The sequence below is a fragment of the Acipenser ruthenus genome, chromosome 4 (genome assembly GCF_902713425.1).
Source record: "Acipenser ruthenus chromosome 4, fAciRut3.2 maternal haplotype, whole genome shotgun sequence".
Lineage (NCBI taxonomy): Eukaryota > Metazoa > Chordata > Actinopteri > Acipenseriformes > Acipenseridae > Acipenser > Acipenser ruthenus.
In genome coordinates this window covers 74,620,435-74,637,890 of record NC_081192.1, presented here as the reverse complement: position 1 = coordinate 74,637,890, position 17,456 = coordinate 74,620,435, and the positions used below count along the sequence as shown (strand labels likewise).

The 17,456-nt window shown below is 37.7% G+C and overlaps 1 protein-coding gene across 6 annotated transcripts in view; it reads left to right on the top strand.

The window, feature by feature from the left end:
• The window catches only part of LOC117400315 (histone-lysine N-methyltransferase 2D-like), a 34,556-nt gene extending 20,286 nt beyond the window's left edge, over positions 1–14,270 (top strand). For all 6 annotated transcript variants that reach the window (XM_059022781.1, XM_059022782.1, XM_059022777.1 and 3 more), the window contains exons 11-17: positions 3,696–3,747; positions 4,093–4,897; positions 8,982–9,036; positions 9,396–9,461; positions 10,023–10,127; positions 10,441–10,516; positions 12,623–14,270. In XM_059022781.1, coding sequence (XP_058878764.1) covers positions 3,696–3,747; positions 4,093–4,897; positions 8,982–9,036; positions 9,396–9,461; positions 10,023–10,127; positions 10,441–10,516; positions 12,623–12,684 — 1,221 coding nt within the window. In that variant the 3' untranslated portion in view covers positions 12,685–14,270. The remainder of the gene's footprint in view (positions 1–3,695; positions 3,748–4,092; positions 4,898–8,981; positions 9,037–9,395; positions 9,462–10,022; positions 10,128–10,440; positions 10,517–12,622) is intronic.
• The last annotated feature ends 3,186 nt before the right edge of the window (positions 14,271–17,456 follow it).

The window sequence follows — 17,456 nt, the reverse complement described above, 5'->3', positions numbered from 1 at the left end:
CTCTATATCTCGGCCCTCGATATATAGCGGATTTGTATTGGACCTTGACACCCGCGATATATCGAGTGGGTGGTGTAATTCCTTTAAAAATATAAAATAATAAAACCTATGTTTTTTTAATTGAAATAACAAACCTTCCAATGAAAACTTGGAACTGAAGAAACAGAGATTAGCTTCTGCTGCTTGGCAAACCCTTCTGGATATATAATTTTTTTTTTTTTCTGGATAAATAGTTGTATAAATTTCTTTATTTTTGCCATTGTATGATTATTCACAATATAACACAATGTCCAAATAGGCTACATTTTCCCAAGACTAAGCAATACAACTGGAAGTGCAGTATCAAGCTATATGTGCTATACCATTGGTTGGTTCCTCTGTCAGTCATACCTAGGGCTTCTGTTTTTTGGGTTTTATTAATTGTATTTTTCGGTGCTTATTTTGAGCTATTTTCGAGTTTTATGTAAATCGTTTTTTTTCGGGGGTTTCATTATATACTGTATGAAATTAGAGTTTTCGGTTACTGTACAAAATGCTTGAGCGTTTTTTTTTTGTGTGTGTGTGTCAAAATATGTATAGTAACTCGACAGTACTTGCACACTTAAGTTGTACCTTCTTTCCTTTGCTGTCTTCCACAGAGAAATCCCTATGGTCACGGGCACATTCTTCTGGGGTTTTTGTGCAGGCATTTTTGTACATTTCGCCACAATTCTGTTTTAAATCCTCCGTATCTTAACTATAATACAGCTTTAAATCCCGCTAACAAGCCTCCATCCTGATTGTAATCTCGTTTTAATTCTCGCAATCAGAGTCTCCAATAGAAATGTAGGAATGTGCTGTCACTCATTAGTTGGGGCGGGTATAAAGTATTCAGAATGAATTAATGATATATACAAGTCAGGAAGGCAGGACTTTACCTAGCAGCACTGGGAAATGTGTTTATTTTTATTTTTGTAGTAGGTTTTATTTTTTAATGGGAAAAAGGTAAAGTCAAAGTGAATGGATTAACTGATTTCATTTCTTTTGTATCGGGGGGGGGGGGTGGTATCATGTTTTATTGGTTAAAACTGAAAATCAGAAGCCCTAGATGTATCTTTTATAGCCTGAATTACCTGAGCACTTGTGTCAAAGCTGCTCCCTCTAAGAACCTTGTATGTGTTGGACGTCGTCTCCTCCTCCCCAGGTCAATATGAGTGACGCATAAGGCTCGGCACCATTTCCTTCAGCCTTGCCTGAGGATGGAGTGAGTTCTGACTTAAGTCATAACTACGGAGATAAGTTGATACTCACTTTTTCTCTCATTTCATTTCTGCTAAAGGCAGTTTATTTTCCTTTTTAGCACAACTGCCAGTGCTGCAAGCCCTTCATTTGAGTTAGCTTGGGTATTGTATCCCATGAGGTAATGGTTACGTTTCGTACTTGAAAGGGAACGTTTGGTTATTATCATAACCCTGGTTCCCTGAAATAGAAATGTAACCATTAACCTTCAAGGTAGCTATATTTTCTCCACCGCAGCAGACCTGAAAGAGAAAATGGTGCTGAGCCTTATGTGGCACTCGTATTTATGTCCTGGGGGCGGAGACAACACATACAGGACTCTTAAATGAGCAGCTTTGATGCAAGTACTGAGGTAATTTGAGGTAAACGATTGTTTACAAAGTCTAAGTTCTGGCACAGATCATACAGATCCTGTCCTTTTCAAAATATGCAGTGCACTTACCGCAGACTGTCTTTGCGCATTTGGCACATCTATTAACAGTAACCAAGGTGTCTGGCACCAAATGCTCCACGGGCATATACTAGTGCAATGAAAGCTTCTAATTCCTCCAAGGGCATTAACCAGGGATCATCTTGGTGTCACTGCTGCAAACCCAGTCTGCTTCAGAGCCAGATTCATCATTGTCCGTCTCTGCTGCTTCAGAATCGTTGTTTGGTAAAATTTGCAGTAATTCCAAACACTGCTTTGCTGTCCTGTGTCTTCCGCGATCCATTTTCAATGTGTATTGGGGTAACAGTGAATTTCTTAGAAAAACAAGTGACTTAAAGCAACATTTCCCAAAGTGGGTCGAGGCAAGGTTTCTGATTGGTTGCCAAACAATCTAAAAAATATGACGTTCAGTACATACTGTTAAGATTTTGTTTCACTATACAACTTCTTATGCAGTATTCAAAATAAATATGATTCGTATACAAATCATTAGCAGTAATTATGTAAATAATGTATTGTTTTATCACCAGTCTTCTGCTTTAAATATGAACCAAAAAATTAAGTATAAGGTGACATTTTATGTGCGGTTACTTGTGTTTTTGAAAAACGTTGTTAAAATGGATGCAAAGCGAAAACATGTCTAATCCTACTTGCATCTTAAAGAAACAAAACAAATAATAATCGCTGTTACCATCTTATATTAACTTCAGGTTTTCTTACATTGGGGACGACCTCATGTCTCATTTGTTGTGAAGTACTGGCTCACGAAAGCCTTAAGCCGTCGGCATCTTGAAACATGGTATCCAGATTGCATTGGGAAACAACACACATTTTTCCAGAAGAAAGCTGATCAGTTAGCTAAACAGCTAATCAGTCACTGTCTCAGAGAAGGTGATGAATGTATCCTACATGGTTACAATGCATATTGCAAAAAACAAAAAACTGCACAACTGACTGCTGTCGGTATGTTATCTCCCACAACTCCAAAACATACTCTTCATCCAGTCCCTCCCTCTGCCAGGCTTACATTTCTCTCCCCCCAATCACAGACATGCATTCCGTCCCACCACCCATTATCTCAGTGCACCGACATAGTCCATCAATCCCCATGGGGCTCTCCTGCAAATGCATGTCTGCGATCGGCTGCAGTCCCGTTGTCCGTGTGAAGGAGACCCTTAACTCAAAAACCTGAGCTGGCTGTCGTGTGAAAGAATGTTCGTAGAAGTGGCACCTGCCACTTGGGTCATTTGGGTCACCAATCAAAACGTTTGGGAAACACTAGCTTCTGGTAACCAGACAGCAGATAGACAGCCTGGCACCGTGAACTGTCAAGGCTGATTGAAGGGCTATCAGGAGGCTCATTGAAACAATAGAAATGTCAGAAGAACACTCACTTGAGGAATCCAGACTGATATAATCAAATTTCAATACATGGCTGCAGTTTTTGACTGATAAACACAAATAATACTGCAATATTTAATTGTTATATGTTTTATATGTATCGGTCAATTTGACCGCTCATGATGGAATAGGTATGACAGTATTTTATCTCGCTAATTTTTATGCAATGCGATTCTTTCTTTGTCAGGGTAATATAGTACGTATATTTAGCAAAAGTCAGGAAAGCACAGCTCCGTATCTAAACACACGCACTGCAATTTAAATTTAAATTCCAAAAACGGTCAAAATGACCGCCTTGGTCGTTCTAGTGTTTACCAATTGTAGTATCAGGTATCCTGTTTTATAATAAAATGACGTCCACTATAACACGTTTCTTCTTAAACTGTACCTTTCAGACCTCTATAACGAAAGGATGTGCACGTAAGGTCAAAAATAACTTGAACAATTTCTGTAGGACTAATTTTTATAGAAGACACTATGCAACTACTAGTTACTAATTAATTTTGCAAAGTTACTTATTGCTGAAAGAATACAAAAATACAACTCAAAACTGAGCTATGTGTTTTTTTTTTGTTTTTTTTTGTAGGTAAAAATGTCAAGACAAAGTCTGCCTTTTAAAAATTCAAACCCTGAACCAGGTAGGTTTTTATGGGGGATATGACAAATTTATTTCTGTAAAAATATTAATGACCCAAGCAAAATGGTAATACATGCTGGTTAATTCTGCCAAGGCAGATTTTTTGCCCCCAAAAATAGTTGAAAATCTACTATAAAGCCTTCTTACAATTAGTGGTTGATTTTATTCCACCTATACCCTGCTGTTAGAGCATTTTACAGGATGCTGGGGATTCGCCTAGGATTGCATTTAAACCACCTAGCTGTGTGTTCATGACTATTGGGTTTTGTTCTGTTCCAAAGTGTTAAGTTAACAATGTATGCCACTTCACATACTCCAATATCTATTTATTCAACTTGCTTTCAAGGTTGGAGATTTCCTAATGTTGGCCCAGGTGGAATGAACCCCAATGATTTCCCCCCTGGAATGAACCCCAATGATTTCCCCCCTGGAATGAACCCCAATGATTTCCCCCCTGGAATGAACCCCAATGGTTTCCCCCGTGGAATGGACCCCAATGATTTCCCCCGTGGAATGCACCCCAATGATTTCCCCCCTGGAGTGAACCCCAATGATTTCCCCCCTGGAATGAACCCCAATGATTTCCCCCCTGGAGTGAACCCCAATGATTTCCCCCCTGGAGTGAACCCCAATGATTTCCCCCCTGGAGTGAACCCCAATGATTTCCCCCCTGGAGTGAACCCCAATGATTTCCCCCCTAGAATGAACCCCAACGATTTCCCCCCTAGAGTGAACCCCAACGATTTCCCCCCTAGAGTGAACCCCAATGATTTCCCCCCTGGAGTGAACCCCAATGATTTCCCCCCTGGAGTGAACCCCAATAATTTCCCCCCTGGAGTGAACCCCAATGATTTCCCCCCTGGAGTGAACCCCAATGATTTCCCCCCTGGAATGAACCCCAGTGATTTTCACCCTGGAATGAACCCCAATAATTTCCCCACTGGAATGCCCCATGGAGATTTTTCCGCTGGCATACCCCAAGATGATATTCCTTGGATGCACCCTGATCCTTTTCCAAGTAGAAGGAACTCGGATTACCCTGGAAGAAGATGTCCTGATGAATTTCCAGGTGGAAGTTTTCATGAAGGCAGCCCTCTTAGAGGGGAGAGGATGAGACCTGAAATGAGAGACTTTGAAGCTGGAGTGAGAAGGTAATTAATGTTATTTAAGCCCATCTACCATACAGTAGAGCCTTCGTCATGAGGGCACTATCGCAAATCTGAAAATTATTTTAAACACTTTAAAACCTTAAGTTACCTTGAACTTGTAATGATTCGTTGAGTACCCTTCCACTGAGAAAAATTAAGGCAATAGTCCCCATAATGTTCATTTAGGATCTCACACATTTGGAGGGGGAAAAAAAAAAAAATTATAAACAATTCACTTTTTTACTTGTCAGAGTTGCTTATAGTTTATCTGGACTAGGGGTGTAAATCGTTTAGAGTTTAAGCGTTTAATCATTAGTAAAGTGTCAAACGGTTTTAATTTTGCTTAATCGTTTAAACTTTGTCAAAAATGTGCAGGTCAAATATTAAGAAGCAGTTGTCTGCAAATAACGTCTACTCCGTTTTTTTTTTGTGTTTTTTTTTTGTATTACTTCCTACGTCACATGGCATCATTGTCATTGGATATTAACCTCCCAATGTCCAGCACACTTTTGGTCGCATGACTGGTCTGCTTCTACTTGAAGCAGGGTCTAGCGTGGAGGAGGTAATGCGATAAAATTCGGGCTGAAAACATAACACGGTTGATTATTGAGACAATCGCAAATGGCATGCAACCAATTTCAATTGTGGAGGATACCAGATTCAACTTTAATGTCTTGTGTTGAGCCAGATTACAGAAGGCTGTGTTTTTGTTTGTTTGTTTGTTTGTTTTTTTCCCCTATTCTGAGACTCGAGCAATGTTAATGCGTTTTTTTCTTCCATTTTTTTTTTTTTTTTTAAAACAGAAGATAGCTTCCATTTTATTTTTTGGTCTTTTTTTCTATTGCTGCCAGTCAGATAAGTACAAACTATTGCAATTAGTAAATTATTATTATTTTAAAACAGCATATTGATTCTTTGAATTAATGTGATATTGTACTTGGAATAAAAAGTCAGTTTGGTGTGAACATAACTAGTTATTGTCTCTTATATACAGGAAGTAGGATAAATTAGCGATTTGGACTTTAGCACTGTTTGAATAATTAGACTGCATAACATTTCTATAATAATGCAACTAATGTTTGCCCTAATCAAAACAGACCATTATCATACCGCCGATGCTATTATTATTTCATATTGCTTCACAGTTTTTATACATTTATTTAATATATGCGGCTTAATTTAGTAATTAATTTGATTTAATTTCTTTTTTTATTTTTCTGTCACACAACTTAATGGGGTTTTAAATAGGCCAAGCCTTCATTTTTCACATACATACGAGATCGCAACAAGTTAAAAACGAATAATCTTTATTAAAGCTATAATGAAAAATAAAGTGTTTTGCTGCACTCGCTATTACAATCGTTATGATGAGTAACTATTTAAATTAATAAAGATGAGTGGCTTCGGTATTTTAAATGAAAAAGACTTACCATTTAAAAGCCCATTTAGTTGTTTAATAGAAAAAAAAAGAAAAATGTAAATTAAACCAATTTTACAATGAACGCATTTCTCAGTTGTGATTGAGATACACGAATAGACTAACAGGTATCAATTGTAGGGCTGCTACGATTAAATTGAACATTAGATTTTTCGATCAATTCCATTTCTCATTATATACATCGATATAAATACTGGATAATCGATTCAATAATTACATTTTTGTAATGCACATAGTTAGTAACATTATTTAAGTTTATCAACGAAACTGCACCGAATGCGCTGCCTTGCTATTTACAGTATTTCTGCCAGACAAGCAGTGGGCGTGTTTTTCTTTACCTGCTCGTGTTAACTAGCATCTGATTTGCTGGTCCCATCCTACCAGCGAATCAGTTTTGAAAATGCTTTGTAAGTACGCCCCTCTGTGTGTTCACTGTAAAAACAAACAAACAAACAAACAAAAAAAACTTGCTGCCTTGAATTCAGAGACTACAAGCTTCCTGGCAACCAGCTTGTAAATAAGTTGTGCACATTGAAGAAAACTGACTGTATACAGTTTGCGCTTATTTGGAGTTTCAAAATGAACTGTTATATAATGAATATTTAACAATATTCAGTAACGTTAAATAAAAAAATAAACAATAGTGATGTTAAACACAATTTTGGAGTAAGGATCAGCTAGCGGGTATGCATGTTGTGGTAAGTAAATATATTAATTATTATTACTATTATTATGATGATGTTTTAGGCAGGGATTTCCGCATTGTGTTTCACAGATAGTGAAGGTTAGGTGGTACCGGGGGCGGCGCCACGCTTGGGCCTGAGGGGCCTGGGCCCACCCATTTTGCTCATGGGCCCGCCCAGTTATGGAGCGTTTGACAATTAAAAACACTTCATGCCAAACCTGTAATCCGCTGCGGTGAGTCCAGCTCATCCTTGTGGTTCAAAAAATATATCCGTCCCACCCACCTCAGCACCGTTGTCATGGTTATGGGAAAAAAAAAAAGATTGGTGATTGGACGGCTGAGATATGAGGTCTTACGTCTTCGATACTATAGTATCGAAATTACAGCGCGACGGCAGCATACAACTTTTCTTTCATTGCAAGGCACGCAAGCATCCAGCTTGTGCAGCTGCTGTTTACATTTGCAATTAGCTATCTAATTACCTACACGGGGCAACAATGTGGAGTAGTGGTTAGGGCTCTGGACTCTTGACCAGAGGGTCATGGGTTCAATTCCAGGTGAGGGGGCACTGCTGCTGTACCCTTGAGCAAGGTACTTTACCTAGATTGCTCCAGTAAAAACCCAACTGTATAAATCGGTAATTGTATGTAAAAAATAATGTGATATCTTGTAATAATTGTAAGTCGCCCTGGATAAGGGTGTATGCTAAGAAATATAATAATACAGAATGTTCAGCCAACTTTGCAGTAAACCATAGCTATATTTGTGTCTTACGCATTAGCTATGTCACGACAAATTTTGTAAAAAGAAAACGAATGCACCGAAAAATGTATAGTGCAATCATCGATATTTACTCGAACGATTGTATTTTGTGTGCCCTTTAATCGATTGCTATTTTGAGGCTTAACTGACAGCCCTAATCAATTGCATGTAAGGAGAGTAGAAAAGCCAATGTAAATGACCTATTTATAGACATATATGTAGTAATTTGTAGAAAGCTATTTATTTTAAAATGCTCAGAGCCCTTGCAGTCAACGCACTTCCCCCAAGATTGCCGACTTCCAGTTCTCCTGCTGTCAAGACTGCACATCTTAAAAATGTTTTTATTTTAACGTTTAAACTATATATTTTTAAAAGTTGAAATGTGTATTAAATTAAACGGAATCTAGCACCCCTAATCTGGACAGTGTCAGGTATCTGAATGGAGCAATATTACTCAACTGTCCATGTCTGAGCTCCAGTCGAGCCGACAGGCTGTGATTGGCTAACTCTGCAGTTGCGGGTACAGGATTGGTTGCTTTCGTCAGTGCAAAGTACTGATTGACTGGTTTGGGCCAGTTGTCTTTGTTTGTTTAGTATTTGCTGTCCAGTAGTGAACTAAGCTTAAATACAGCAAGTCCAAATGAAAAAGCCAGTACTTGCACAGATTGATTTTAAATTTGGGTCACAGGTGATGCAGTGCCGTTCCAGTGGGCATCTACTGTCTATTAATGCCTGCAATAGCTGGAACCTGATTGGCTTATGACACTGAATCATTTTTCTAATTGTGAATGGAATTGTGTGATGCAGTAACGTTCACGTTACTGCCTCTGTGGTCCAGAGCTGATAGACAGAGAAGGAGCTGTGATACATTTTGTTGTGTAAACTAAACAATAATTAATCACAAGCTTTCAAGACCTCAAAGGTCTCTTCCTGTGAAAGTAGGGAAGAGACCTTTTGAAAGCTTGTGATTTAATTATTGTTTAGTTAGTCCAATAAAAGGTATCGAATCTGCTTCTCTTAGTCTATAATACAGTAGTCAAAAATATATTAATTTTAAATCACGTTTACCTTCATGAACCCCAGCATTTATTGATGGGGTTATTTGTATTTAATAAAAAAATAAAAAAAATAGTAATCGAAAATTATCATGACGCTTGAGTTTTGGTTCAGTTGACATTGAATGGCTCGCTTCTTTTCCACAGTGAATTTGAAACACTCATCAGAAGACAAAGAATGGAACACATGGCTCCAATGGAAGTAAGTCACTGGAGTTTCTACTGTTAACACTTTTACAGAAAGTCAGGTACTCACTGTTGTAACATCTTTTTAAAATCTATATTCTGGCAACTCGGATTACGAAGTGGGTAGCTGAGTATCTTTTTAAGACATCTTCACAATAAAACATCTGTATTATAAAAATGGAACCTGCATTACCTGTTAACATTTACAAATAGTAATTCATTTGTTTGTCTGTTTTGTTAAGAAGTTTAAACAAAATATTAAACTATGAAGACTTGTCTGTTGAAACATTTGTCAAAGCATTTTGTAGTCTTTCTGATTTTTTTTTCAAAATCAAATGTTTGTGTTATGGTGATTTCTTTGTTATATTTTTCCAGGGTAATGAAGTCTACAAGAGAACTCTTGAAGGGAGCTCCACAAATTCTACAGTCTTTGAAATTCTGGTATGTTTTTTAGTCTAATTTATCCCACAGGGTTCTCACAATAGCTTGAATGTAATACTTGCATACCCTCCTGAATTGGCAAAATATTTACATCTATTTATTGTGTCATGATATGTTCCTAATCATTCATTACTGTTTCTGCAGTCATGGGTATTTAGTATGTTTTGTCACCTGCATCATTTTACATTTGAGGCAAGCCTGAGCAAGGTTAAATTTCTGTAATGAGGGCAGTATAAAATGACCATTAGTTATGCACCAGAATTGTCACTGACATACTACTGTCCATGATTTTACCAGGTGCACCAGTGGGGGCACCCATGTGTGGATCGATACATAGTTTATCTCAATATTAACAAGATGCCCGATATTTCTGGATATTGTCCCTTAAATGCTGCTGGTTTTTATAAATATTATTTTTATAATTAAGTTCAATGCACAATTAAACCAAACACGTGTTTATGTCAAGTACAGTATATGTTTCTTAAATTAAATAAATTATATATATATATATATATATATATATATATATATATATATATATATATATAATTTATTTTTCAGGAAAACTTCCGTATAGAAACTGAGGGCGATGCACAGATGGTTCTGAAGATCACACAGAAGCTGACTGACATACTGATGGAGTATCGGCTGAGAAGTTTTTCAGCGGTGAGTTCATTGCAGGTAGAACCTGCTTTAAAGACCACCTAGTTACTGTAGGATAAGAGATCACGAGGTCTGATCTCAGAGCTGCTCACACCAGTCTGTAATTAACTTAAGGAAAGAAATCCCTTTAAATGTGACAGATCAACCTGAAAGATCTTGAGATACCTAGATTCAAACCACTTAGTTGAGTGGTTAATGCCTTGTCATTTAGTAGTGTGGTCAGCAATTATTATACTATTAATACCACTGTTTTAAATGATTTTTAAAAAATAAAAAAATAAAAAATAATAATGTTTTATCTATTTTGTTTTTTTAGCCTAAAAGCAATGAACAGCCCTCTGGTCCTCAGGAATATCCTCCGATGAGAATGTCTGGAAGAGATGGCTACCAAGGTAATTATACAAAACTTGTTCGCTTTGTGGAACTTTGTCAACAGTTTAAGCCTTTCTCACAGTAAGGATAGCATCAGAAACAGTACCCTAATGCTGTGTTTGTCATGAATAAAGGCAGCAGAATACCCAACAAATAAAGGAGAGTGTTGGTTATTTTACATGCATCCTGATGCTCAGCAGTACATGGCACTCTGTGTGAATTACTGTAATAATCAGCTCACATAACCTTTCAATGAAAAATGAAGAAATAAATGTTGAATTTAAAGGACTTCATAAAACAAATATGCGTAAAGGACACTTGTGTCTCATCTGTAGTTACTTGGGGTCAGTTGTAATGATCCAAATCTTAATTCCACTACCCTGTCACCTGTAACCCTGTTTGTTTTTCTATTGTGTTAAAAAATGATACGCTCTAATGATTGGATTGTTTTCTAATCAACTCTAATAACGACAGAAACCAACCTGTTCATGAAGTACTGACCCACTTGGAGCAATAATCAAACTTCATTTTCTAGTGTTAATCTTGTTTTTTATACAAGCAGTGCCTGAAAAAAAGCAATTGTGATCCATGTTCTCTGCACTAGTTTTGGGTAATGTCAGCAAACGAGCCCCCTTTCAAGAATACATTTACAAACAGATACTCGGCAGCAACACAAAACGCTTGTTTTCAGATTCTGTAAAATGCAGCTTAAAGAAAAAAACATTCCAACAGCAGATGCAGTTACAGGCCGATCGAATAATAAAGTAAAAAAAAATATATACAAAATAAATAAAAAACAGACGCTACTGTCGAAAGATCTGCAACAACGCTGAATATAAACAGACAAAACGAAAAAAGGTGCATTTCATAAGCCTAAAGGGAACTAAAAGGCAACCTGTTTCTGTAGTTAAGAAACTCTCTTCATACTATAATTATACTAATGGTTTAACTTTAACTGTGCTATTTTATAGTTCTGGAAATGTGCATGTAAATGCTTTTTTTTTTTTTTTTTTTTTTAATTATTTGGCAATGGTCATGTTTCCGATAACTTGAACATATCATTTGGTAAATTGTGCCAGTAGATGCACAAGGGGTGCTTATTAGCTACAATTGCCTATTTATATGGGAAGATCTTTTTGTTTCTCTTTTAGTACTCTGTTTCATATACAGTGATTTTATGTGTATGGCTATATAAGTATACAAAGTGGCCAGTGCAATATTTTAAAATTTGACAAAAACAAAAAAATGATAGTACAGGCAGGATTATTATGTTCCAACACAAGGCTGTAGTAACATGTTGCATTGCATGAACTCTGACAGTGCCTTACTGTCTGTAGTCAGCTAGTTGTATTCCCGTTTTTTTTTTATTTACAAGACTTGTACAATAGAGGGGGAAAAGCAGTTATGTTTCCTTGCTGTTAAAAATAAGTATGGTTTCAAGAAACTCTTTTTCATTTCAAAGCATCTCCGCCCAGGCTACATTTTTTGCTTTCAGTCAAGAAGTCAGGAGAGGCCCTCCAAGAGTTTTCAGTGCAAATTAATTTCTGTTGCAAATTATTTTTCTTTTGAATGAAATAGCAGGAGATTCAAATAAAGTGAAATTATGAAAGTAGACATTTCATACTATTTTTTATAGTCTTCAAAATCGGTTCACGTGACTAGATCCAGTATACTAACCGTAATACAGAATTAAAGGAAGCATGCATTAAGTAGTGCCGAGATGAACAGCTTTTTCTTTTAATTTATAAAATGAAAGCATGATTCTTCATACCATTATTACAGTAAACATTTCAGACCTCATTTATGCATTGGTTTCCTTAGCATCTTTTTAATAGTCAGTTTTAAATTGATTATAGGAACAAATACAAACAGTCATTTTTGCAAGTGAATATATTTCAAGCAGTGTTTGTTCAAATAATCAGGTATTTGTCCAACTTTGGTAAAGTTGCCCCAGTGGTATGAAAAAGTCAAAACTGATAAGATGACTACTCTGTGTCTGTGTTGCTGGATTTTGTTGTGGATTCTTGCTAGTTATCAATTATAATGGGGTAGGGGGTGGTCTTATGCATTTATGTATCCATTCATTTAATCTTTTCCTCTCTTCCTGGTGGTTTTCTTTTTTAAAGGTCCATCTGGGTATCCTGATGAATTCTCATCTGCTTTCAGGAGTACGTCGGGAAGGAGCTGAAACACAGTCCCTGTTCTGAACGGACAGAATCACAAACACCCTGTTTTACTGCAGTAAAATTCGCATGGATTTCAGTTATTCCAAGCAAAGGCAACGAAGAAGTGAATACCAGGGAATAATTTCTGCCACTTTTTAAACAACATTTACTGTATTTGCTCGATACAGCACCCAGTTGCTTATTTTCTCAATCTTCTGTATACCTGAGCAGTCATTGGGATAAGGGCATCTATTAGAGAGTGGGTGTTAATTGGCCACTGTGAAATCAATGCAGCACCACTTTATATCTCTATCTATCTATCTGTCTATATATCTATATGTATATAGATATATAGGGAGAGATAGATAGAAAACAAAACAGTGGTACAGTATTTGTCAGATAGTTCACTTGAATCTTTTACAGTGGTTGAATCCTGATCTTGGACTTTTTAATGTGAGTAAGGGCTGATAGTTAAGACATAGAGCTATATCGAGTATATACGGTATATTCAACATTTTTTTTTTTTTTAGGATGAAAGGTCAAAGTTACATATGTGCTGAAGGTGATACATGATGATAAAATGTAATTTCTTTTTTTATTATTATTTTTTTTTTGCAAGCGTATGTACTAAATTGTGGGTATTGTGGGTGTCTCTTTTTATGATCTAAATAGAGGTGGATCTTCATTCCAAAACTTGTAAACCTGCTGTTTTGCAGACCATTTTCCAAAGGTTTGTTTTTATTGTCAGTTGATGTTTAATAAGAGGGTCAATAAATCACCTTTGGGAAGGAAAACACCAGCATGATTAATGCAGAGTTGCACTTGTCATATAAACCTCGAAAGACTGGCAAGACTTTCCACGAATGTATTGGTACCCCAAATGTAATCCATTTACCACCAATGCAGAACAGCTGCATAGGATGTTCGTTTTACTTCACAAAACGGCTGCTGTACGTACAAAAAAGATCAAATAATTAGGGCAACTCTGTACTTGTGTGACATTTTGCTCATTAAAATCATTTGCATTTGGATATTCAGTAACCAAATGGTCTGAGGTGGGGTAAAACTGTCAATATATGTCCCATAAATCATTGCAAACAAGAAACTGTTTCCCAACGTGTTTTCAGTGCCACTGGAGGTAGTACATGGGACGCCTTGTATGCCAAGTTCTAGTGAGTGGAATATTTTGAATGCAGTACGTACTGTGTATATTGTAAACATCAGAAATGTCATTACAATGTTCAAAAATGTTGTGTGAAGATCTGTAACATATGGGGGCCAGTGACAATTGTCTTACTAGTAAGAAGTAAGAAATAGATTTGTAATACTTTGGTTAGTGTTCCTTTTAACCCACTGCATTATCCTCAAGCCCATCTAGTAAAAGTACTCCTGCATGGAGTGAGTAATGTGAGTGTGGTTCTAATCCCATTCTTTCTGGTCTTGGCAAGCAAGTGTTTTGTGTAAACAATACCCAAAGGGGTCATCTGTTAGTATTCTTGTCTTACGTGAAGACATTCCAAATTTGTTTGTGTTCTAATATATTTGGAACCAAATGAAATATTGCAGGTGTTTTATTGTTTTGTTTTTTTTAATAAATTTCTAGACAGTTTGTTAGTCTTTAGTAATTATTTTCTTAAAAAAAAAAAAAAAAAAAATGCAGTTCTCCAAATCTACATTACATTTGTACACACATCTGCCAACACAATACATATTTTATGGTTGCAGTGAATCCAAAATAGATATGATTTATATCCATGCGACCTAGAGTTGTAGAGTGATGGCTCCCCCACAGTCTGAGGGCAAGTCCACTCCCCTGCTTCGGTCGACGGGTATCTTGGGGGGTACTCCCCAGCCTGATGAGTCTGTGTAGGAGGAACCTCTAGCAAGAGAGGGCAGAGATGGGTGCACTGATCTCTCAGCAGCTTGCACAGACTTGCTGCTACCACCTGCGAATCAAGAATCAAGAATGGTGCATGTGTGTTTTCAAGAATGGAGTATCTCTTTACCTGGCTTTGAGCTCGAGATTGCAGATACTGGTGCTGACACTGCTGGAACTGGTAAGACTGGTGCTGCTACTGCTGGGACTGGTAAGACTGGTGCTGCTAATGCTGGGACTGGTAAGATTGGTGCTGCCACTGCTGGAACTGGTAAGACTGGTGCTGCTACTGCTGGAACTGGTAAGACTGATGCTGCTACTGCTGGGACTGGTAAGACTGGTGCTGCTACTGCTGGGACTGGTAAGACTGGTGCTGACACTGCTGGGACTGGTAAGACTGGTGCTGACACTGCTGGGACTGGTAAGATTGGTGCTGACACTGCTGGGACTGGTAAGACTGGTGCTGACACTGCTGGGACTGGTAAGACTGGTGCTGCCACTGCTGGGACTGGTAATACCGGTGCTGACACTGCTGGAACTGGTAATACTGGTGCTGCCACTGCTGGGACTGGTAAGATTGCTGATACTAGTGTTAAGACTGATAAGACTGCTGGGACTGTATGATGACACAATTATAAACACTGATTTAGAAGGCTTTTCTTTAAATACAGAGTTTGCCAATTCTCCTATGGCCTGATCTATCGAAACGCTGTAAAAACGTCTTCCTGGGACACCCTCTTGTCTCTGTGTACATATAGCAGGGCAAGGCTATTCAGTCTACTTTCACCCATACTGCTGCAATCAAACATCGAAACGATGCACTTAAACTTTTTCTACCTCATCAACCACAATATTAACCCAGATATGCCTGCATTTTTTCTCCTCTAGTATCGCAATTTCTTATGATGATGACAGTAAATAATGTAAGAAATCACGGAATCAGCGTCAAACTAAATGAAACGGAATAAAACTGAGGTGAAAGGAGGTGCTACAACTGAAGTCGGTTCTGAAACATACTGTAGCGAGTTATGGGACTGCAAGAGGATGCCAACAACACACTCTTATTTAAAAGCACAGCGGGTTCAGCATCACTAACAGCAACAGCAGCACAGTAACACACCAGACAGTAACCAACTACCCACTCAGCGGATCAACTGAAACCCCCCCAAAGTCCCAAACCATGGACATGCGCACTGCCAGCTACAGTTCCAGGGTGGACTGGCACAGTGCCAAGTAGGGGAAAGGTCCCAGTGGTCCCCCGTGCTGTAGCGAGTCGACCTGTGCGCTAAATACACATGGCCCGTTAGGCAGAAGCATGGCCATAACTAGCTATGAGGACACCGAAGTCGTGTCCTCGGTGTTTTTTTTTTTTGCATCATCAATGCTGATGGTCATGTAAAAATTCTGGCAAAGTACAGAAAACTCCTTAATTTTCCCTGTTGGTTTGCCATGTAACATAGATTTGGAGGCTGAATAGTAAATACCAAGCAGTAATATAAATACTGCCAGCTATAGCTTAAAATCTAAGTTTGACCTTGGTAGAATATCAGCTGTGGTTATGATGCTGGGTAGTAGACAGTACTACATAATGATATAAACGTATGCCAGGTAGGGCAATACTTGGACAGAGCATCAGTGTGCAGTGAAAGTGACAAGAAATAATTAAACCCATATAAAAAAGCAAACTCACCGGTTTACACATTTTCTACAACACATCAGTATTAAAAACAGTAATTCCATTAGGAAAATATATATATTTTTAAAAAATGCTGTCGCCAAACAGTGAATTTAAGGATAGAATTACCTCCAATTCTTCTAGCCTGTGGCATCGGGACCATCGCACAAAAATAAAATACATGAAAAGTACTAAAAACTAACAGCTATGAATCGTTATCTCGGGGGAGAGGCCAGGTGTTGCCATTGCACAGCAAACACATTGGTTTATTAAAATGTATCACAGCTAAACATCACATTGCACAGGCCTGTCAGCAGAAAAACAATATTAATACAAGAAGAAATCAAATCTCTAGACATTCTTACCTAAAGTTGGCGTCTTCTGAAAGAAATGCGTTATAGATTGGTTTCTTCGTTTCATCTTTGAGTATGTACAGTACCGAGCCATCCACTAAATAATATACTACTACTACTACTACTGCACGACCCGCTGCTCAATGGGCAGGTGCACTAACAAGAACAAAAAATGGGATCGGATCTGAATTCACTGGAGTCGGATCATGAGAAGGTGTTGTACTAAGTGGATCTGGATCAGGCTCCACTGATCCATAACCATGATCCAATACCCCAGCTGTCAAATGTGTATACAACCTGAGATTACAGTAATGTTAGGAAGAAATGGCAAATAAAAAAAATTATAATAATAAAAAAATTATGCCAGACCTCAGTCCTGATCTCAACACCTGCAGAGTGTGTCTAATTATGTAGAACTGTGTGGTGGTTTTGTGACTGTCCTACAAACTCCTTTAACCTGAGTTGGATTCGAACCCAGGACTCCGGATGTCCAAGACATGAGGGCTTGTGACCAAGTCAGCAGCTTTATTGAGCTCTCCCAAGAAACATTCTTCTAAGGTTTGTCTATGAATTTTCCATCTAAATTTTAAAATCATAAACTGACATACATCCCAAGGATTCCAGTATTGAGACCCCCACCCCTCTATATCACCTCAGGCCAAGACTTTTATACTTGCTAACAATGCATCTAGTTATCACCTAATTCATTAAGTATTTCCACCCTCAGGATAACTTCTTGTGGTTTTGCATGTTGACAATGATAGGATTTCATACTGGCACCAAAGCTGTTAATTATGAACCACGAAATAAAAAATACACTGATCACTTGTTTTTTTTTTTTTTTAATACATTTTATTATTCATGCTTGGATGAGCAATTAACATGTAAAAG